At 36.6% G+C, this 22521-nt stretch overlaps 5 protein-coding genes across 7 annotated transcripts in view; 1 reads left to right on the top strand and 4 right to left on the bottom strand.

The window, feature by feature from the left end:
• LOC105169045 (26S protease regulatory subunit 6A homolog A) lies at window positions 27-6664 on the bottom strand. Its single transcript, XM_011089309.2, has 10 exons — window positions 6472-6664; window positions 6210-6326; window positions 5111-5218; window positions 4389-4580; window positions 4103-4294; window positions 2883-3001; window positions 2625-2712; window positions 2184-2303; window positions 1889-2029; window positions 27-519 (listed from the first exon to the last, which is right to left on the bottom strand). The coding sequence occupies exons 1-10, from the start codon at window positions 6583-6585 to the stop codon at window positions 442-444; spliced, it is 1269 nt and encodes a 422-aa protein (XP_011087611.1). The 5' UTR covers window positions 6586-6664; the 3' UTR covers window positions 27-441.
• Window positions 7728-8608, bottom strand: LOC105169044 (22.0 kDa heat shock protein-like). The gene has a single exon (XM_011089308.2). The coding sequence runs from the start codon at window positions 8491-8493 to the stop codon at window positions 7903-7905; it is 591 nt and encodes a 196-aa protein (XP_011087610.1). The 5' UTR covers window positions 8494-8608; the 3' UTR covers window positions 7728-7902.
• On the bottom strand, window positions 9667-18314 carry LOC105169043 (methionine S-methyltransferase). 2 transcript variants are annotated; one of them, XM_011089306.2, is made up of 12 exons: window positions 18012-18314; window positions 17026-17219; window positions 16647-16853; window positions 16382-16477; window positions 15386-15574; window positions 15128-15316; window positions 14790-15026; window positions 13313-13447; window positions 12243-12563; window positions 11932-12111; window positions 10658-11608; window positions 9667-10202 (listed from the first exon to the last, which is right to left on the bottom strand). In XM_011089306.2, the coding sequence occupies exons 1-12, from the start codon at window positions 18232-18234 to the stop codon at window positions 9903-9905; spliced, it is 3222 nt and encodes a 1073-aa protein (XP_011087608.1). In that variant the 5' UTR covers window positions 18235-18314; the 3' UTR covers window positions 9667-9902. The 2 variants fall into 2 exon arrangements, with proteins under 2 accessions (XP_011087608.1, XP_011087609.1); XM_011089307.2 differs by having other exon boundaries at window positions 12243-12560.
• On the top strand, window positions 20232-21287 carry LOC105169042 (agamous-like MADS-box protein AGL62). The gene is made up of 2 exons (XM_011089305.2): window positions 20232-20494; window positions 20897-21287. Exons 1-2 carry the CDS (start codon window positions 20232-20234, stop codon window positions 21285-21287), a joined length of 654 nt encoding a protein of 217 aa, XP_011087607.2.
• LOC105169041 (NADH dehydrogenase [ubiquinone] 1 beta subcomplex subunit 3-B) overlaps window positions 21942-22521 on the bottom strand; it is a 2339-nt gene continuing 1759 nt past the window's right edge. For both annotated transcript variants that reach the window (XR_848377.2, XM_011089304.2), the window contains one exon: window positions 21942-22121. The gene's annotated coding sequence lies outside the window, so the exon portion shown is untranslated. The remainder of the gene's footprint in view (window positions 22122-22521) is intronic.

Below are 22521 nucleotides of genomic sequence, written 5' to 3'. Positions count from 1 at the left end.
CATCTCACACAATTTAAGAGACTCAATGCAACAAGTTCACCGATGATGAACTAATTTTGAAACATCGTCGTTGTAAGTTTTTGGTTCTCAATGTCATATCAAAATGGTGCTTGCCATTCAAATTACACATGCTCGATGGTTAAGACTTTATGCTCGGTTCAGGGTGCTTGCCTACGAATATCACGGGCAATGACAACGTGAAACAAGTAATTGTTGAAAAGAAAAGAATATTATAAAATTACCTCAGACAATATAATCCTGCCATTTCAACAGAAATACATTGAACAGTTGGATGCCCACGCTTAACATAACAATGGAAAAGATCCGGTTGAGAAGGCCATTTGAGGGAACACGTACAATTCCTATTGAACCTTCAAAGTAGTGTGCATCCTCCTGGACTAGTGCCACAAACAAAAAGCTTGTGCCCGGGGAAATTGAAGTCTATGCATAGTAATTCAAGCTGGCTTTCTTTTTCGCTTGAACTTGGATAATACCTTCATTAAAATCTTCATGGTTCACCTATGAAACCAAGATGATTCATTATATCATGCTTTTTATTTAGATATAGAAATAACATAACTACATAATAAGATCTATAGAATCACAGGACAACGCATTTCATCCAACCAGATTTATTTTATTATTTTTCTAAAGTTTCAGACAAATGTTTAAGATAATTTTCGTAAGTATTAGTTCCCATTGCAAGTTTTCAACATTGAAACAAAAATTTGGGGTTAGTCAGCTTCACACCAGTATTTCCCATGACCTGATTTAAGGTAATATAAAAGAATAAGATTATGAAAAATAATACATGGCAATAACCAGGAGACAAGCAATCTGCTTACAGACAGAGTCTAGTGTTTCTCTGCAATAGAGGGCAGGAGAACCAAAATGTGGCTGCCCTCAGTACGTTCACCAAAACGCAACTTTCAATTTACCTTTAAAACGCTTAAGTGTAATCATTTCCAAACTTAACAACATTGTGCATGACATATCCTAATTGTAAGACTGCAGAAAATGTAGCCCACTCTGAAACAAAGTAATTCGGGACAAGGCCAGGACTGAAAATCCCAGTACATCCTCAAACTCAAAGTACTCTTACCCTATCTTGGTTCCAACGCCTCAACACATTTTCCATTTAACTTAGCACTCACCATAGGAGTCTAATTTGTTACAACTTTTAACATAACCAGCTTTGTCATTTCACTTTGCATAAATATGAATTAGAAACACAATAAGCTCTAAAATCTATACTTGGAAGGTTAATCTCAGCTAACTATGGTATCTGCAGGGTAAACCTGAATTATACTGAACTCAACAAGTCAAAACTTGAATAGCAGAAATACACTTCTTTATCAAAATTTGTGGTCCATAAATTATACCAATCCCCAACTCGCAACTACCAAACAGTAGATTTCTCCCACACTCTAATAGCATACCAAATCTGAAATATCATGTTATTTACTTCACTCCAACATTAACTGCATTCTCAAGTTCACTCCAGCACCATCACATATTTAGACATAGGAAAATTCACTTGTATATATAGCATTGGCAAAGAAGAAAATCATTACTGTTAGCACACCAATTTTAGAGTACTCCCAAGTGAAACAATTAAGATCAACTGCAAGAATGAAAGAAATTCAATAACCAACTATTATCAGGATTGCGGAATTTCCTACTCCAGTAACCATATAAAAAGCATAGGAGGCAACTCAATCAGCTTTAAGCAATTTGCGTTTGCAGGCATGCCAGAAACACTGGTCTGATCTACAATATCACACACATATGGGCACACATGAAGTATGTAAGTTTGCAAATGTTGGCATGACCGCTAAGACTGCACATGCTCATACCCACTCATACACACACAAAGACGGACACTGACCTCGGTGGCATCACGGCGAAGTGCTAACATGCCCGCTTCCACACAAACAGCTTTAAGTTGTGCCCCATTGAAGTCATCTGTTGATCGAGCAAGCTCTTCAAAGTTGACATCTGGATGAACATTCATCTTCCTCGAATGGATCTAAAATAAAAGAAAACATTCATAAGTAGCATGTCCAAATCAAGCACTGTGATATAGGAAATCTGGAAATGATACAACAGCCTCACTTCAAAACAAGCCAAACAATCAACTACTTGAAAACCAAGGGTATATACATTCTCAACTAATGGTATACCTGCAAAATGCGAGCCCTGGCTTCTTCTGTAGGATGGGGAAATTCAATTTTACGATCCAGCCGACCAGACCGCATCAAAGCAGGGTCCAAGATATCTGCTCGATTTGTTGCTGCTATCACCTGAATATAGAAACAGGGGTCAAATACCATCAGCAAATCATGATATCAAAGACCACATAAGTCATTGATTTTACTGAAATACAAGGGAAAACTTGTTACAGTGCAGGCCAGAATACCATAATGACATTACAAAGTGCACCCTATCCATCATAGATCAAGACATCATCATAAAGTAATAGAGATATAGACAAATCCAGCAAATAAAGACACCAAACGTTTAAAACAATAATGGATAAAGACTCTTCTGGTTGCAGTGACCATCACGGAAATCACTCAATGGAGAAAATAACAAAAGTTATAATGAAAGAAATAGAGCAAAACCTTTATTCGATCATCACTGCTAAAACCATCAAGCTGATTCAGCAATTCTAACATAGTCCTTTGCACTTCTCTATCCCCGCTAACTTCACTGCATAGGAACAAGGTAGTATCAACTGTTATTAGCATCTAAGCACCACCAGACCGTTAGTATATAGATTTTTCAGTCGCTTAATCCACTACATCAAGAAATTTCAATTCTAGAAAATTGCAAGGGCAGAGAAAAGCAACACAAACTGCATCAAGCAGGTAGGCACCTACCTATCAAAACGCTTCGTACCAATAGCATCAATCTCATCAATAAAAATGATGCAAGGAGATTTTTCTTTAGCAAGTTGAAAAGCATCACGAACAAGTTTAGCTCCGTCTCCAATGAACATCTACATACACAAGACGTTTGGTTACAAAATTTTTAGAAAAAAAAGGAAACTATTGTTAAGCAACCGCAAATCTCTGAAGTAAACCACAGCTTCAATGCAGTACAGTACATGCTCATATTAGACAAGTATCAACAGAAAATATCACACACTGGAAGGATAACTGGGGATACTGAGTCAAGAAAGAGAAATCATCGAAAGGAGAGACTTCATAAAGGCAAGATTGACATCCAACCGGTTGCTGGAAAGACAAGGATGAGAAGCATAACAAATACATGCAAATCTTCATCCAATATGATTGCCACTGGGGGAGATACAATCTGAAATACATGAACGTGATTAAGCAGAAACAGGTTTGGTGGGAATCACAATTAGGACCAACCCAAAGTTGAACTTGATCAGTCAGAGAAAAGATTGTAAAGGAGGTCAGAGGTCCTTGATTTAATTTCAGGTGGACTCTCCCCTGGGTGTTCATCTGCTGTCCATTTCTAGTGTAGTTTTCTCCTCTGGATTTATTTCATCTATTTTCCGCTCTCCACACTTCTATTATCTCCAGGCTCCTAAGCTGCCTCCACACTGCCACCTAACATACCTAACCATTCAGCCACAACTCCTAGTCTCCTACAATCCACAGGTGGCAGCTACTTTTCTGCTGTTAGCGAGGACATAATTGAAATTTATAATATGTACCAAATAAAATACACAAATAGAGAAATCGGGTAACTTAAGTTAGATAAAATAGAACCCAAGGCCAACCCATGTAACACAATAACTGTTTGGAACGGCTGCAGTCGTATTCATTGTCCTAAGATCTCTTTAGCAGCAAAATTTGGTTAGGATACCTTTTACAAAACATGATGAAAGAAGAGCTTGATCCCACCCCTATCAGCAGGTGAATAAAGGCACTACCACCAAACTTCAGAAACCACAAAAGGCTTCAAATGTGAGTCTCTGATGTGATATGTAACGCAACCAACAGATTTACACCACATTTATCAAAAACAACTAACAAAATAAACAAGGAAAAGCATGGAAACCTTAACATCAAGATCAACCAAGCTACAGAAAGTAAAGCATCAGTGAGTAGGTCCTGTAGCACTATACCTGTACAAGCTGGGGACCAGCTAGCTTCAGAAAAGTAGCATTTGTTTGGGCAGCGCATGCACGGGCCATTAAGGTTTTCCCTGTCCCCGGAGGACCATACAAAAGTACCCCTTTTGGTGGGCGAATTCCTAACTTCTGGAATCTCTCTTTATGTGTCATAGGCAACACAATGGCCTCAACTAATTCTTGAATCTGCAGAGATCATAAGAAATTTCCAGCATAAGGTATATACATCAGAGAACGGCAAGCATCAGTCTTTATTAATCGATCAAAAAGGAAAACTAGCCTGTTTCTCCAAGCCTCCAATATCATTGTAGTCTTCAGTTGGTTTCTCATCAACCTCCATAGCCTTAACACGGGAGTCATACTCGGATGGCAAAGTATCCAAGATGAGGTAACTGTCTTTGTTTACTCCAACAAGATCACCAGGCTTCAACTTATCAGGATCAACCAAACCTACCACAGGCAGGAAAATTGTCTGCAATTTAAAGATTATATGTGTTAATGATCCTGTTTAGAAATTCAGGGAATAGTCCTGGATTCGGTATGGATCAGAAAATCTGTACAAAGGCCTTTTTCTAGGTAGAAATCTCCAGAACTCCACTGCCTATTATGTATTCTTGTAGCAGGTATCAAGAGAACAAAATTGATAAATGAAGTATCTACTTCCAAACTCCCACTTCCAGAATTCAATTCGATTAAGAAAGAAAATTCCTTAGATTTTTTCACGTACCATTATTCATAATTCCAGTGAACATATTCGTTATAAATTTGATGAAAATAGAAAATGCTTTATACATAATCTAGTGTTATTGTTCGTATCTCTACTATACCATCTGAAATGAGAAAGATACACATGAGATTATCCCCAACCCTCAGCCTTGTTACCTGCCCCTCCATGCCAAAAAAGAATGACAAACAAAACACAAACACATGCAAATAACAAGAGACAAGGGAGATCAAGGAAGATGGAGGGGGAGAAAAATGGAATAACATATGCCATCTAACCTGGCGTGTGGATGTTTTTAGCACAACACATTTACCCTTCCTTTGTGAGTCCAGATCAATATTTGCACCATCCTCCTCAGCTTCTTCCTCTGGGTTCATTTCCAAAATCTGTCAAAAAAGATAAAAGGTGCTGATCTCATTAGTAGATAACAAACGACAATTCTGTAGCTAGAGAAATTGAAGCGACCAAGAAAATGATTATAAAAAATTGCATAATGCCCTATGCAGGCCTCATGACAAAGCCATTAAGACTACTCAGTCACTAAAGCGTAAACCCCAACTACTCCATGTATTTACTGTTCTTGGCACTTGCCTTCAACGTATTTTTTCAGTAACCGAACTAGTCAAACAGAAAAGTAGGGATGCCAATATTACTGAACAACCCAGTCAAGCCCCGTTAATAATCTGCTCATAAAGTGAAGGTTTCCTACCATTTCACAAGCCAAAAATATATATAGCTGTTATGGTACACTTTTGTTTCCTATAAACTCTATACTGAATCATATAAAATTTACATTCCTACATGCAAGCTGCCGTATGTATCTGCTCAAACCACCATGACCACATTTATCTACAATAACAAACCCCCTGCTGACCCACTATTGTCAAAGATAACAATGACCCTCAACTTAAGACTGGTCAGAGGGAAGCCTTTTCTGGATATGATGGAGGGCTGAGTTCAGTGCATGCATCCAGTCCAAGAACTTGATACTCTGATTTAGTTCCTACATAATTAATCCTTTTGAGCTTAGAACTTTAACAGTGCTGCCCATAATGGAAGAACAAGCCTTGAAAAAATAATAACAAGAAACTCCACAATGCTTCTTCCTCCTAGAAGCATGCACATTAGTCGCCTTTGTTCATTTCCCATGAAGTTCCAAATTCCTTTCACTTTCGCAGTTTCAGTCCACCAAACACTAACAAACTCTAAACTCCCAGCCCACAGTCAAAAGAAGATGTCCTAATTCATCTGAATTTCCAGTATTTCCTGAAGGCCAAACGGTAAACCAAAAATCCCTAACAAAAGAACCCATTTACGAAGGCCACAAAAAGGCACCAAATTTCGAGCAAAAGAACAACCAAAGTTGTTGCGTAATACCTCAACAATATTTCCGACCAAGTAAGGAAGCTGCTTGTTCAGCTTGATTTTTTCTTGATTCTCTTTTATCTTCTCGCGGAACGAATCCAACTCCAGATTCGTCCTCTGCAACTCTTCCTGCCAAAAAGACACAAAATCATCATAAAACGACTGAAAACTCCGGTCTAACTTAACCAATTGCAATCAATTTTCCAAGCGGAAAGAAATCCAATCCACTCATTATCACATTCGAATTCCACCAAAGAAACATCGGGAAACAAACCTTGAGGATCCTGATTTCGTTATCCAGAAGGCGAGAGGCGCGAGTGATGTCTTCAGTTGTCATAGAAGAAAGCTGGTCTTCCTCAAAGTTGTCTTCCACCATCGGCGTCGCCATCTCCGATCAACTTCGTCCCAATACGATCCCTCTGCGCGTGTAGTGAGAGAGAGAGAGAGAGAGAGAGAGAGAGAGAGAAGTTGGCTTGAGGAAGGGGGTATGGTACAGATAAATGGGCCGAGCAATGTCCATAATGGGCCCATTCAATGTTGCACCTTTATCAGGCCCATTAGGCCGCACTAATTACCCAATCTGCTTCACAACTTTTGCTATACATTTCATGATTTAAATTAAAAATAAATACATTCACACCTATAAAATCTAATTAAAAAAATACACCTTTTTCTTTATAAAATTATGAATAAATTCTTCAAATTTATAGTTGACACCTAACATGTAAAAAAATTATTAGATATTTGTATAATTAAATCTAATTTTAAAGAATGTCTACATAATCTACTCTTAAATTTTCTATCTAAGGTTTTTATGTAATTTTAGATCATAATTGGATTAATTAATATAACTTCAATTCATTAATAGTAATTCTGAAAAATATACTTATTGAAAAACTGAGCTAAAAAAAATTAAGATTTGATTTTTCAGGAGTTCAAATAATTAGATCTGAGTTATTAAATTTTGGGAAGAATTATATATTTTTTTTAGATATAGTTGCTGCCGCTAAAATTTAAAAAAATATACTAATTAAAAATTCAAAATAAATTAACTATATGAAATTTGGGTCTTATATATTTTCATAAATTAATAATATGAATATAGAGACTTTAGATTAATCACATTTCAGTGATTGAATTTTTACACATCCACATTGAAAAATACATTTCAAAACTTTGGATGGAAATTCAAAGCATTATAATGTTTTCTTCATTTAAATTTATAAAATTTCATTATACTCATTTATTTTTTAAAATCTTGTAATTCTTTATTTCAAATTCAAAATTTTTCTAAATAATAACAATTTATATTATAAACAATTTTTATCGAGTCGGATTTAATCCAATCACGTACTATGTAATTATTTATTTTTTTAAATTACACATTAATCACGGTAGATATATATCCATCGTATGATCAATCAAGAATCCGCTATATCCATCGTATGATCAATCAAGAATCCGCCGTGTATTATAGCCTTAGAATAGTAGGAGTCCAAACTGTGAAGGTGGATCGTTTGACTAAAATCCATAGAATGTCCCTTTGAAAAATAACTCAAAACACATTTTATTCACCAATCATTCGTTGATAGCAACACACACTCAAAACCTGCATTGGTTACATACATCACACCGATGCAACAAAATGCAAATACATACAAACAGCACAAGTGCGTCAAGAGACGAGAGGGGAAGGCGTGGTTGTTCACAGCTCTTGCTTCGTGGGCTTAACCACATCTCCGCCGGAGCTCTTCTCTTCATCGGAAACAATGCTAATCACCTTTGGCTCCCTCTTCTTCTCCCCCTCAGCCAATTTCCCCACGCTGATCCTCAACACCCCGTTCTCCAGCCGCGCCGTCACCTTCTCCATGTCCGCATTCGCCGGCAGCCTGAACTGCCTCCAGAACTTCCCCACCGTCCGTTCCACTCTATGCCACCTCTCGTCCTCCACTTTCTCCTCCGTCTTCCGCTCACCGCTCACCCTCAGCACCCGGTGGTCGTCCACCTCGATCTTGATATCCTCCTTCTTCATCCCGGGGATGTCCAGGGATATCTCGTGCGCCACCGGCGTCTCCCTCCAGTCTGCCCGGGCAAGGGCCAGGGCGTTCTCGTCCACCACTCCTCTAGGAAGGCCCAGAGGGGAGTGTTCGAGGATCTTGAAGGGGTCGTCTGGGGGAAGCATCATGTCCCAAATTGAGCGTGCGTAAGGTACGAGTGCGTTGGTCTTGACTGGCAGAAGAAAAGCCACCAGTGCTAAAAGGGTGACTGCCATTATGGTCAGTTTGCCTTTCTCCATCTGTGATCTTTGCTGATGTAAATATAGGTGTGTGTTTATGACCCTTTACTTGGTGAGTGTAGTGGGTGTAGTGTGTGCTTGGTGTGAGTTTCTTGTTTGAGTGTGAATTGTGTTGTTGGTTAAGGGTTTTATAGGTGGTGAGTAACATGGTTCTAGAGGGTGCTATGATGGGGCAGGGAATTTCTGGAAGGGTCAAGAGAGTCCAAGAGAAGCTCAGGAAGCTTACAGACTGAGCTGGAACATGCAAGTATGGAATAATCACTAGTGAAAATAAAGTCTACAACAGATAAGAATTGCATTGAATTTTTTATTCTAATTTCTATTGTATTTTTTCTTTCAATTTATATATACATATTATGTGTGTAAAATTTTGTTTTGTATAAAATCGATAGCTTCATCTTTATACATATATCATGTATACCTAAAATAAAACAAAAAATGTAGCAAAGGAGAATAAGAAATCCAATCTAGATGAAAACTGAAAAAGTTAGGACCCAATTGAATCTTTTCTTGCAAGATTTTTATACTATTTTGTACTGCATTTGAAAATATCGTGTAGTATTTATAAAAATACGTCATTAAGAAAAAAATTATATGCATAAGGCATATATGTTAAATACGATACAAGATGCGATACAAATTTACTGTAGAATTAAAATCCAGTTCAAATAAGAATAGAGATGATATATAATTGTGTTGTATTTTGCATTCTACAGTAAAATTAAGATTTTGAACTATATATGTGTGTGTGTATATATATACATACGAAACTCTAACTACACGATAGATTTTCTACCTGCAATTTGTCTTTCAGAAGTATTTGTTAATATTTCATCCAAAAAGAAATAATCCTCTTGCTAACTTGACGATATTAATTTGACTACACTTCCTTCTGTAAAAATATAAAAGAATCAATATAACAATTAGTTACATGTTTAATGTTAAAGGAAGATGCAGTACGTCCGCTACTCTACTTTTTTGCCAAATCCCGACTCTCAGTTCGTGCAACACTGTGAGTGAGTTCATGGATTCGAGTTTCTCTGGACTTGTAGGTATTTGTAGTTATTGTAATTTTGTTGTTTACTGGTCTTGATGTATTGCTTGAATCCATGTAATGTAAAAAAATTTCGTGCAACAATGTACACCGGCAAATTTTAAAAGAAGTTTCTACAATAATTTAAAAAATCGAGTTCAGTAGCTGCAAATAGCATAAAACTCGAAAGGATCCATAAGTTCAAGTTCTATAAATGAGGACTACCAAGTAGAAGAACGAAACCTGTGGCTCTTTCAGTAAGAAGAGCAACATCAGTTTGGCTGATCAACAAGAAGTCTACTTCACAACACCAAAGTTGTGAGCAAAAAGCCAAAGAAAAGAACATGTGGTAGCATAACATTGAGAGTGCAATATTTCACTTACCAACCGAGCTTTTGAATTTGGCAATGCAATCCAAAGCACGCTTGAAATTGCTTTCTTCCAGGGCGATGTTGAATCGGCAGTAACCTGGAATGCCGGTCCATTTAGCACTGTTGATGCACAGGCCAGTGCTGCTGAGTATGGCTTCCCTGATATTGGAGTCATCAAGCTTAATCTCCTGGCTACTACCACTTTTGTTTATTTTGATGGTCTTGCCCAGGTAAGCAGATGGCTTTGCTACAACAGAAATGCCCGCTTGAGCTTCAAGCACCTCCCAACCACTACTTTCAAGTGTCTGTCGAAACAAATTAGCATAAGATATAGACCACATGAAAGAATATTTTTAGCTATAATTTGCAAGTACATAGAAAAAAAGTGATTGTTAGCCGATGATCTATCACTTGGCATCCTAAGTTATTAGGTGCTACATGCCTTAATATATACTAGTCGTCAACTAGCAAAAAGCAGGACAATGAACTGAATCATTTATTTGATATTTAATTCGCTTGCCATATCAGTGGAAAGCTAATCATATCGACTAGTTGCATTGATTTGTGTGTCCGGACAAGATTACGTATCAAGGTCACAAGAATGTGCAGTGAAATAGTTTCTGCCTTTAAGACGAGGTAGACAGTATTGAACTGCTGATGGGTAAATGCATGTATGTGTATTTGGGTAGCAAGAACCGATGATAAACAATAATTAGGGAGGAAGGGAACCTTCTATGGATTGATAGGTTGCAAGATTTACCTGCTTCAAGTGCTTATATCTATTTTCTAGATTTTCCATCTGTTCTGCTGTAGCATTCAATGGATTCCCTGTTTCTTGCTCTCTAAGATCCAGCAATTTCTTTACTGCGTACTTGGTTGTGCTGTGAGGTTTGCTTAATCCTGCAAAGCTATGGAAAGAATCCATCAAAAAGGGCTGATTTATAAGTAGAAAACCAAATTTGAGCCCGTTGAATAATCCCCCGAGTAGAGACACACAAAAGGTTGAGTTAGCAGATGAAAGTTTCTCCAATGTTGCTCCCAAATTCCAGCCATTGAAACCCTTGGAATTGAATTCGACTCCCGAGAATGAAGTATCTAAAATAACCCTCGCTCCAAACTCAGCACATACAGATAATAACTTATTCATTTCTTCATTACTATATAGCATTCCAGTTGGACTGACAGTTGGACCAGAAATGTATATCCATGGTTTATTAACAGTCTTCAATGCAGCAGTAAGTGTTTCTTCTGTCAACTTGTACCCTACTTCTGGATTGGTCGGAATGCTTGCAATTTTTGCCTTCAAAAATTTTGCAGCAGATACATAATTTCCATTGGAGCCAGTTGGGAAGCACAGAGTTCCACCCTCTTGAACACAGCAGAGAACCAACTTAGTGAAAAGTGCCACAGGACAGTCCGCATATATGAACTCCGTGTTGCAATTAGATGGAAAGCCATAACTGCTGCTAACTAATTGTCTAATGCCATGTGTAACATCAGTTTCTGATTCTGTTATATTCTGCCTTGCAAAACTCTCAAAGATGGCAGCCGTAACAGGTTTTGTTAAGGGCAAAAAGCTTTGGTCGGCATCCATATGAACCAGGGAAGACTCATCAGATTCATTTATCGATAACTCGGTATGATCAAGTAATGAAAGTGTAGAACTAGAAAATCCATTAACTGCAGTAGCTTTCGCCTTCTCACCATTTCTCTGAAGACATGAAAGATGAATACTGTAAACAGTTAGATCTATCAGAAGATTTTATAAAATCCATCAAACTGGAATTTATCTGTATTCAGCAGTTTAGATGATTGGTCACACTATAAAGACACTGCGGTTAGGGCCATATCATTTGTGCTTTTCTGAGAAATCCTATGTTATTGATGTACAGAATAAGCTGAACAGAGGTGTGTGTGTGTGTATGTGCACAAAGTAGCAAAGACACCGGTGAATTCGAAATCCATCACATATAGCTTTTAAAAAATGATAGACATATGAGCAACAATGATAAAAGTATTCATTGACAAACTAACCAGTGGAGGCGGGCGTCGATCAGCCAGCTGGAAAGCTAGAAGCTCATGGAAAAGACAACCATAGTAGTATTGGCTAATTATTGCTGTACTTCCCTGTAAAAGTTCAACCGTCTTGCATAGAGCTTTGAACATTTCCTCTTCCTCTGAAATCACAAAAGCCACTTCCAAATCTGTATAAACCTGGACTCCAGAGAACAAAAAGGTCAAAAGAGGACATAAATCAATTGAAAGCGTCTATACAGCCTCCATCTAGAGCAGAATTGATAGCTTGAGTAGTATCTCCACTGACAAAGTACTACTAGACCATATACCTGATTTTTCAGTAAGCCACAAACAATCATAGCATGTGGAGGCAGAGGAGTTCCAGCAAGATACTTAAGGACTCCATTGGAACTGGGAAGGCTAGATAGCTCAAAATGGTCTGATATATCCAAAAACAAACGAGAGCCAATTTCTTTTGTCGTGTCCAAAAGATGCTCAAATGCTGAACTAGTAACTGACTCAAATTGAGCTATCCCTGTCACTACTACCTCTGGCTTCAACTTTTTTATCAGCTCCAACATCAAGTCTGACTGACGTGGCGCCTCAATGACTGCTATTACTTCCTCCGAGTTTTTTCCAGTTTCTGCCTTCTGGGGAGGAAAGAGAACTTAAAAAACAAAAGAAAAGTTGCACCTAGGCAACACCCGCAATTGAATGACAATGTTGAATTTTTTCCCCAAAGCCTCTAAAATAAACATCAAGAATGTGAAGGACCATGATTTTTACTTATAAACAATCATGAACAGCTCATCGTCATGTCTTTCAAATTTTTTTCTGGTTACACAAAAGCATACAAGAAGAAACAATATAGCATGTTATAATATGTCAGCCTTCATATATGGAGGATGTTTAGGATTAGAGTATGTCACCTTAAGGTTGACTACAGAGAAAAGAAAAAAAACAGTTCAGAACCTAATCTGTTTTGAGGCAACAAATTTTAAAGTTTGCATGTGAAAACAGAAAAAATTTCTGAACAAGGGAAATTTAAGGAAGGGAGTATCTTCGAACAGAAGAGCTGGTTGGATATGCTAGTGCATCTCCAGAAAAGTTTTCATGAACCTTTGTTTTCAGGAATGTGAAATATCAGCTCAAACCATCAACCATTTCTCTTCAGAGATGAGCACAATCTCTTCATATTATTTTCCTATAGAAGGCTCCATTTTTAATTTTTAGCCTGATTCTATAGCTGAAGTCAACTCTATCAAAGAATTAATCAGAGGTGTGTATAAAGTCTCATAGGATAAAAAGAATATGATGTCCAAATTATGCTACTACCATTTATAAACACAATGATCAATAGTGATGAAATGGATGCAAAATGACTTTGGCATCACCGTACCTCAATATTTAAGGTTGTTAACCATTGGCTTGGTAAATATCGGGACAGTTGTTCATCAACAATGGCGAGGTGCGGCGACAACAGACGTAGAGCACTTTCAATAGCAACAGTCCTTGAAGGAAATACAACAACATTCTAGTCCAAAAATAAAAAAAGAAAAGAATCCTAATCAGTAACGTGGAAAATTTCATTCTACATGCCTCAAATTTCATGTCAACCAATTTTAAGGGCTACCATGTGAAATTTTTCAAAACCGAACTACATATTGTTGACGAAGCAGTTTGAATGTAGTAAAGACAAATTGTAAAATGCTCCATATAGAGAAATACTTTTTTCACAATGCTCGTGTCTGGAGTTTGTAATTTCTATGCTTGTTTCTACTGATTAATTCAGGTCCTGGGTAAGTATTATGCGTTCTTATTGAATTTCATAGGGGAAAGTTGCTTTTTGTACAACAAATATGGGCTTCAAGTCCAAGCAAAGAGGACTATGAAAGGAAGCATTAATTTTTGTTGATGAAATACAAAAATACAAATATATCAAGCCATCCATCATGACTTCCTTAATTAAGAGAACAGATGATACACTTGTCTTTTTATAACCATCAACTACAATGCATGATACCATAGTTTTCATTAACTGATCTCTCCTATGCCAAAATCTTCCAATTATAAGAAAATATGCGTTGTGAATTTCCCTCTAGAAATGTAATACCAAGTCTTCATTCTTTCTATTAATGCTCATTTGGTGTCGGGAAACTATCGGATCTAATGCACCACTACCCTGAGGTAGACCAAGTGTAGACAACAGAAGTCTGTCCTTTACTCATTCTGTTGATAAGTGGTTCCAAGATACATAAATCAAAAGAGAACCACGTTTCTAAAGTACAGCAACATTTTCCACGTCGCATGTAATTCACCAGATGTCAATATTTTTGTTGACTCGATATTTTGCTGACCATCACAAAGAGTTAACAAGAAAGAGGCCGGTATTCAGAGAAATAAGGTCAGAAACTAGCCTGATGCACTGTGAACCATCTTCTAAACCAAAATTTGATTGTTATGCAGTATATCCCAAAGGTCAACTAGTAAAAACCTATTTTCCTCATTTTCCCATCAAACTTTGTCCCATCTTTAGCAGGAAAGAGTTTGCTTTATTTAGTTCAACAACTGTCAAGGTGTAAAATACTACATCTTGATAAATAAATTCATGAAATATTGTAAAAATGGGGTTGTTGCATATGAGCTTGCATGTGTATTTACTTTTAAGATTTTCATGTTGAGCTTCATATTTCCAAAATTTTCAAGATTTCTTCACAGTTTCACACAAGTGGAGAAGTCTACAACAGAAAGTTCCAATTAATAGGTTACAGAAAGCAAACACCATATAAATCTAAGATGAATACAGGCAGCTTGTATCACAGTGATTAAGAACATCAAGAGTAAAGTTTGTGCAGTTGAGTTAAAGTGTTTCTTACATCTGCAGTCAGTGGGATATGGTGGTATGTTCTCATAAAGCCAGAAATAAGACTACGAAAACGTCTGCTTCCTGCTGGTGGTTGATAAGAGAAAAATGAAATATCTTGTAAAATATTAGCGAGATGAGCTAGGAATGGAATCTTCTCATCCGCAACAGACTCATCCTCAAAAGACAAATCTAAAACGCTGCTGATATCAGTCAATCCATTTCTCAGAAACTCAAAGATCTTTTTCACCTGTTGAAGCAGCAGATTTAGCATCACGCTACAGAATGAAACCATTTCTTCTGAGGTTCTAAATGTATGTCTAAACTCTTATTGATGGAGAAATTCCAAACCTGATTAGGTTGACGGAGTCGACAACTATATACTGATAAAGCATGAGAAATACGGCCACCAGCTTTCGCATAGGCCCAAGCTGTTCGTGCACAAATTGGTTGATCTCCAGCAAGTCCCATAAAGAATTCAAAACGGTGTGGACTATTCTTTTCAATTTCAACTAAGGCTGAAATATCTGTGTCAGCAGCCTGCAATAAGAGATCTTAAAAATTTATCCTTTAATGGATATAAATGTTACTTTTAAGTTATTGTAGAACCTGAAGAATTTTAGTCTGCCAGAGTCTTTTAACACGAAGACCACGACGTTCAAACAAACGCTTACACACTGCTTGTCCAGGGCGACCTCCCATATTAAAGATCATAACCCCCAGAGGTTTTATAACAGATATCCCTTCTTCGATGGCCCTTGCAATGAGACCTAACCCAAATTGGTCCTCCACAAAGCCCTAAAGAAAACAGATTATAACTCAAGGAACCAACCAGAGCAGCTCTTTTTGCTTCAAAAATAGACACAGAGCAGAGTAGGTATAGAATAATGTTTCAGCACGTGAACGAACAGCTTTGTCTACATATATAATTGCTAATAGAATGAAATGGATGGTCTATGAGTCTAGATATATAACATCCTACAAAAAAGAAACTGCATCATCATGAATATAATGTGACAGAGTTGTTTGCAAGACAAACTGATTTTTTAACTTGGAGGCAAGAAATGGCACATCAGATATAGAGAGATGAAACTTGCGCTGCAGAATACCCCATAAGATTAACTGCAATTTTTCTTACAACTCTTATCTAGGGACTGTAACTAGAAATGTCTGCAGCAAAAAACTATAAGATTAAGTTTCTTCATATAAGATGGGACCTTTTGCACAAATAATCATCATATAATAACTTTTTGTTCGCTCAGTTAGTTTCATCCATCCTATGTACTGCATAAGTATCAAGAAGCATGGAAAGTCGTGATTATCTGCGGTCTATTTAGGTTCAATAGCAGGAACAAAGACTAGCACCGCGGGGGGGAGGAGAAGAAAAAAGGTTTTAGGTAAATGAAAGAGAAAACTCAGAAGAATTTAGGAGAGTAAATGATAAGGTCAGAGCCAGACAAAATACTTAGCCTGCAAGATCCTTGGATTCTATTGCATGCTTGAAGAAAATCTTCACCAGATACATAAGTAATTAACTAGAACTCTGTTTCACATACTTAGCTTGAAGCATTTAGATGCAAGTGGAAAGTTGAAATAACATAAAACCTGAAGAGCACAGTAGTTGCTCAGAGAATGTAAGAATTCTTCGCTGGCGCTCTCCGTAATCATTTTGGACATTGCATCTGGATTAGGGTTAAGAATCTGGAAACAAGCCAAAACAAGAAACATTGGAATATCTAGAAAGAGTCTTTCCATAACCACATACACCATATCAATAGATGGAAGTAGCTTTTGCCCTTTTATATGAACATGAAAAGCATGATCATGTGCAAACTTTGTGAAAACCATTTCCTGAAATTGATGAAAGTACCTGTGGTATGCATCCAACAATTCGGTCAATTTCTATATGATTATCTCTGCAGTAAGATAGCAAATCTGATTCATAGAACTCAACCCTATCAAGTAAAGTTTTTTTCTCCCCATCATAAATTGGTTGCCCATTGTCGTCCAAAGCATTCAAGTATAGATTTATCCAAGAAATCTTCACTGCTCTTGGATTTATGTCAAGACCATATACCTGTAAAATGGTATGCAGTGGGTTAAGAAACCTCCTTCACTTTATTTCTCGGGTCCCAAACAAACATTAGAAGACATGCATAACAAGATAGGGTCTTCACTGGAGAAGAGAAGCACAACAAGTTAAAACCACTCAGAAAATAACTTGACAGTAGGATTAAGGGATCATGAACCTTTAAGGGCAACCACTTCTCAGCAATGGCAATGGTTATCCAGCCATTTCCACAGCCAAGCTCAACTACACTCTTGTCCTTAAAAATAGAATCTGGATGCCTATTGAGACCCTCGTAAAAAGTGAAGGACCAATCCTCGGGCATAAAGATACTGGGTATTACAATCATGCTAAGTTTCTTCCGCTTCTCAAAACCTGCAATAGGTGATAGAATGATATCAATGCAACAAAGGAGTGCAAACAAACAAAGCTAAAAGTGGTATAAAACCATATCAGTATAATACAATTAGTTTCAAAATACATGGAATGATATCAATATAGGAACTCCATTTACAAATAAACTTTGGTGAGGAAATTATAGGCATCATTCGCTTTGCTCGACACATCAGCAGCCTTAGTGTCATAGACTGTAGCATGTAACCCCTTGCAAGAATTGATTTGTATTAATTTGTTGACAGAATACAGGGAACAGAACATATCATTACACAGTGAAAAATTCTCAGCACAGTAGGAGTTGTTTTACTCTATGCATGAGAAAACCCACCTAATTAGAAAAATAGAAAATAAACTATTGATCAGCATCCCTATGTAACATTAGCATTGACAAAGACTTTTTCCCTGTCTTGGAAGTATTCATATTTTACAGGCTACAATGATTGATCCATTGTAGTTCTTAATTTAGCAAAGTCTCAAACAGCCACTAAGTTAGCTCCAAGAATAACAGACTTTTGAACAGTGTCGTGACATTGACGTTTAAAATTTACTTTTCGTCGATCGCCCTGAGTAAGGCAATTCCATGAGATTATGGAGCAAACCAAACAATATCCACTATCCAAAAACCACAATCCCAATCCCCTCGTTAAACCTCTCCCCCGCAACATTCTTCATCAAATCATATCATCCATGCAGGTACACAACCACGGACACAAATACACGCATAGATTTACACGTACACCAATACGCATAGATGTCGAAAGGCGCATATACCTTCATACTGTTCGAGATAGATGTCTTGAATTTGGAAATGGTAGGTCTCAAGGCACCGATCGCGCTCCGAGGCTTCCTTGGAACTGAATCGTTTCTGGAGCTCCGACAGGAAGACACGTGCGTCGGTCCGCGTACTCGGATCCTCGAGTCGCTCCAGGAGCGATCGGAGAGCACCGTAGGCTGCATCGCCGGACTGCTCGCACCGCTTCAGAAACTCTTCCATATTCAATGTTAATCACCGTGTGTTGTCTGCCTATGCAGTCGCAGAGAGCTATGGGTGTGCAATGCGTGTATACGTATGAATCTATATATATATATATGCACACACCAAGACTTCGTACAACGTGCGAAAATAGGTTTTGACTTTTTATGTGATTATTATAAAATATTTTCAGTCTTTTTTCTATTTTTAATTTTCATAAAATGTGACCCCTACTTTCTCTTACTATTCTTTTAATGTTTGTATAATTTCTATCTGATGTTGCCTTTCTATGATTTTCAAAAGCATATAGCACGTTTTATAAATCAACAAATTTACCATTTCAATATCATAAAGTAGATTAATAATTTAAAATCTCAAAATATTGCACGCGTATGAAACAAACAACACATGCAATACATTAATTACCTCTAAGTTTTAAAACTTTAGTCGTCAACACTGTAAAACAAAAAATGGATTGGAGACGGCTTGATAAGGATGGGTCGGGTCTTCAATCCACCCTTATCCATAATTTACTATAAGAAATTGCAGCCCTTTAGAAATCTACATGACGTTGGCTCTATATAAGGCTTGATAACTTATTCGATTCTAAAAGTATGATAATATAATTTGGTAATTTTACATTTTATTAAATTAGATAAATACTAACAAAATTACTAATTTATCATCTCTCATATTTTACTGTAGAGATCCCTATCAACAATCTTTCCCACATACAAAAAATGAACCGCCCATTACTCCTCTATCGTATGGAATTAAAAATTCAATTTTATTTAAACCAAGTTGTGATTTGTTACATGTTGAAATACTTAGTTATGTAATTATCACCTCACAATCCACTTAATTGATAATCTAAAAGTGTCTCTAGATCGATATTATTGTTTTATGCAACTTGATCATAGTCAAGCATTTTTCTTTTAATTAAAAAAAAATAGAGTAAAACATGAATACATGACATATCATTATTTAAATAACAAATTATATGATAAGTGGATACGTGTATTTCAGATATAATTATACATAATTAGTCAATGTGGCATGTTGTTTCTGCATGCATATAATAAATAATATTTTATATTTTAAATTATATTATGAATAAAAATATATATAAATGTGCATGCCCATGTGCGCATGTGAATCTGCATATCTGTATTATTATGCATATGCAGACATATATATTCTAAAACATGTTTATGTTTTCACTGTGTAAAATATGAATAGAACATAAACAATAGTTAGATGTTGATTTTTTATTGGTATTATAAACTTTTTCGTACAAGTTCCCTTTTCTTTATATTGTTTTTCCTTAATATGTAAAACGTGGACGATTATAATTTTGTTGTGATATGTATTTTACAAAGGGTTAATTACACTTTTCTCCCTTAAGTTTTAGCATAATTATGCATAAATTTTTTCTCTATGATTTGAAAAATTATATATAGTACATCTAATAATAAGTCACTTTATAAGTCAAAGTTCATCGAAATTTACTGATATTAATAAAAAAGGATAAAAATTCATATTTATTCCTAATGGCCTTATTAGTGATTTATTGCACGTTAAATAAATCTTTTTATGCTTAAAAAAAATACATTCATGTAGCATCTCGACTCAGAATTTTTTTCCCACCAAAATAAGCGTTAGAAATTATTACGATACACTTCTTGTACGACGCTCATAACAGTCCCGAGATTTTGTCCTGGAATAGATGGAAAATAACATAAACCACCAATGTGCATTTTCAATAGGAGATATTAGAAATTAACACTCAAAAGGCATTAAAATTGGTAAAAAACTGCAAAATTGGATTGAAACATCAATTCATCTTTCCCAATAAACGAAATGTATAATCTTCAAGGGACAAAAATCACTCTTACAAATACTACTATTCATGCAATGCCCTCAAACACTATATTGCACCTGTCGTATTCTGAGATCTCAGGATGAGTTCAAGTGATCCATCACAAAACAAGAAAAATAAAGGCCGACGAAAGGTGAACATGACGAAGATGGAGAAAGAGAGCAACCTTCAGGTTACTTTCTCAAAACGACGCGTAGGCCTTTTCAAGAAGGCAAGTGAGCTCTGTACGCTTACCGGCTCTGAAGCGGCCGTCGTTGTTTTCTCTCCGGGCAACAAGGCCCACTCCTTCGGCCACCCTGATGTTCACACCGTTGCCAACAAACTCCTGGCCCCAAATTCTTCGCCTGGTGATGTTGCTAATCGGTCGAATCATGTATTTCAGCAGGGTTCAACCAGGAACAGGCAAGAACTAAAACAAAAAATAATTTCACAGACAAAATATCATGTGATAATTTTAAATTATCACTAGAAATATATATGTTAACTGACACTAATTATATTTTGCCATATATAGTTTCCAAGAACTTATTAGCAACAAGAAATTTGTGTAAATTGTCAGTAATCTTGATAATTAACTACACATCAATAACTTAGTGACAATACAAATACATTGATAGTCGTATTTACTGATATTAAATTATCACTTTTAATATAATAATTATCACTATTGAAACTACAAACTTCATTATTAACAAAATAAAAATATTTCTTTTAGCTTATCAAGTACATATAATTAGAAACAAAAACGATACCATCAGCTTTTTTTTTTCCCTTTTTCGTTGCTAATATTCTCTTTTTCTATAGCGAAAACGAGCTCAAATATCTTGCAGAGGTTGAGAGGCAGATAGAAGCAGAAAGAGCGAGGGGAGAAGAGATAGAGAGGATGAGAAAGGCTTGTGAGAAGGAGAAATGGTTTCCATCCGCGGACGTGATTGAGGGACTGAGCTATCAACAGCTTGAGCATCTGAAAGGGGCTGTCGTGGATTTCGGCAAGAATCTTGAAACCCAGGTGGGGAGGCGCGGAGTTGGCCCTGGAGGTGGAGAGGGTTTCCTGTTTGGTGCCGGTGCTTCATCCGAACATGCTGCTGTGTTTCAGTATAATACTGTGATTCCATATGATCAGGGGGCAACCAGGGCTGGTGAAGAAGACATGTCTCAGGACTTCAACGCTGGCTATGGCCCTGGGCATTTCTGATTAATTTTGAGATCAGTGGGTTTTTTAAATAAAGAAGCTAAGTTACATTTCTCAGTATTTGTATTACAAGTGTGTGTTTTGAAGCTCAGGCATCAATAGCCTTTGGAAATATGATTTCAAATGATAGTTGCAAATTCCAGTTGTCGTGCTGGTGGATCTCTGCTTGTCTGGTTGGGGTAGAAAACTAAGCCAAAATGTAGAACAAGAATAAAGATTCAGGAATCATCAGGGATTTGATATTAAAAATTAATGACTATGTCAAGGATAATACGCATGCAAAATAATAATTATTTTACAAAATTACAGCATCTGGTGTGAACATTATTCATAGATATTATATATGCGTAAAATAAATATATGAGTTGGAAAATTCAAAGCAAAAACAGATGGTAGTTAGTATTAAAGTGTTTATATCCAATAATTACGGCAATAAAGTTGAAAAAGAAATTGCGTTGCTAACGAAATTTTTGAAGAATTATGCCATATTCCTCAGGCTGCTAATGGAACTCAGCATGCATTAATCGATTTAAGCAGACTTCAATACATCGCGGTCTCTGGCAAGACAATTTTGTGTCTCTATGTATGAACATATACACACATGAATATATATGCAGCTCACACAACAATAGAGAGACAGAGATAGCATCAAGCAAGTGAGATATAAGAGATAAGCCATTGAAAAAACTGTCTTTCTTATCTTGGATACAAATTCAAAGTTGTAGTTGATTGGAGTCAACAAACAAGTCCAGGGAATGCTTTATTTAATCACTCGCAGAAATGGAGCTGTAAAGTGAGAAACATGATCCTCTTCATTCTTTGACACCAGATGTTCATCTGCACGATCAATGTATGCAACAAAATATTAATCTTGGTGGAGATTTTCATCAGGTAGCGTAAAAGAAATAGTAACTGCATCCATCCATATGAAAGCAGAAGAGAATAGAAATGGCGTAAAGTTGCAACACAGCAATCTAGCATAAGCATTTAGGTTGAATGGCAACAAGAAATTGGATGTGTCAATATTGGTTCCACGGAGAAAAGGTGAAGAATAATCCATGATAACATGAAATAAATATGCCAAATTCAATATGGTCTTCTTGCAAATGGGGAAGGAAAAAAAGAAAAAGAAAAAAGGCAGTTAGAGATTAATGAAAAATCAATAACTACATCCAGCATAGAAGTTATGAAGACTTTTCTAAATCACTTAGGTCATGATCATGATAAAATCCTTTCA

The sequence above is a fragment of the Sesamum indicum genome, linkage group LG8 (assembly GCF_000512975.1).
Source record: "Sesamum indicum cultivar Zhongzhi No. 13 linkage group LG8, S_indicum_v1.0, whole genome shotgun sequence".
Lineage (NCBI taxonomy): Eukaryota > Viridiplantae > Streptophyta > Magnoliopsida > Lamiales > Pedaliaceae > Sesamum > Sesamum indicum.
The sequence above is the reverse complement of the archived record's forward strand: the minus strand, read 5'-3'. Positions and strand labels throughout refer to the sequence as shown.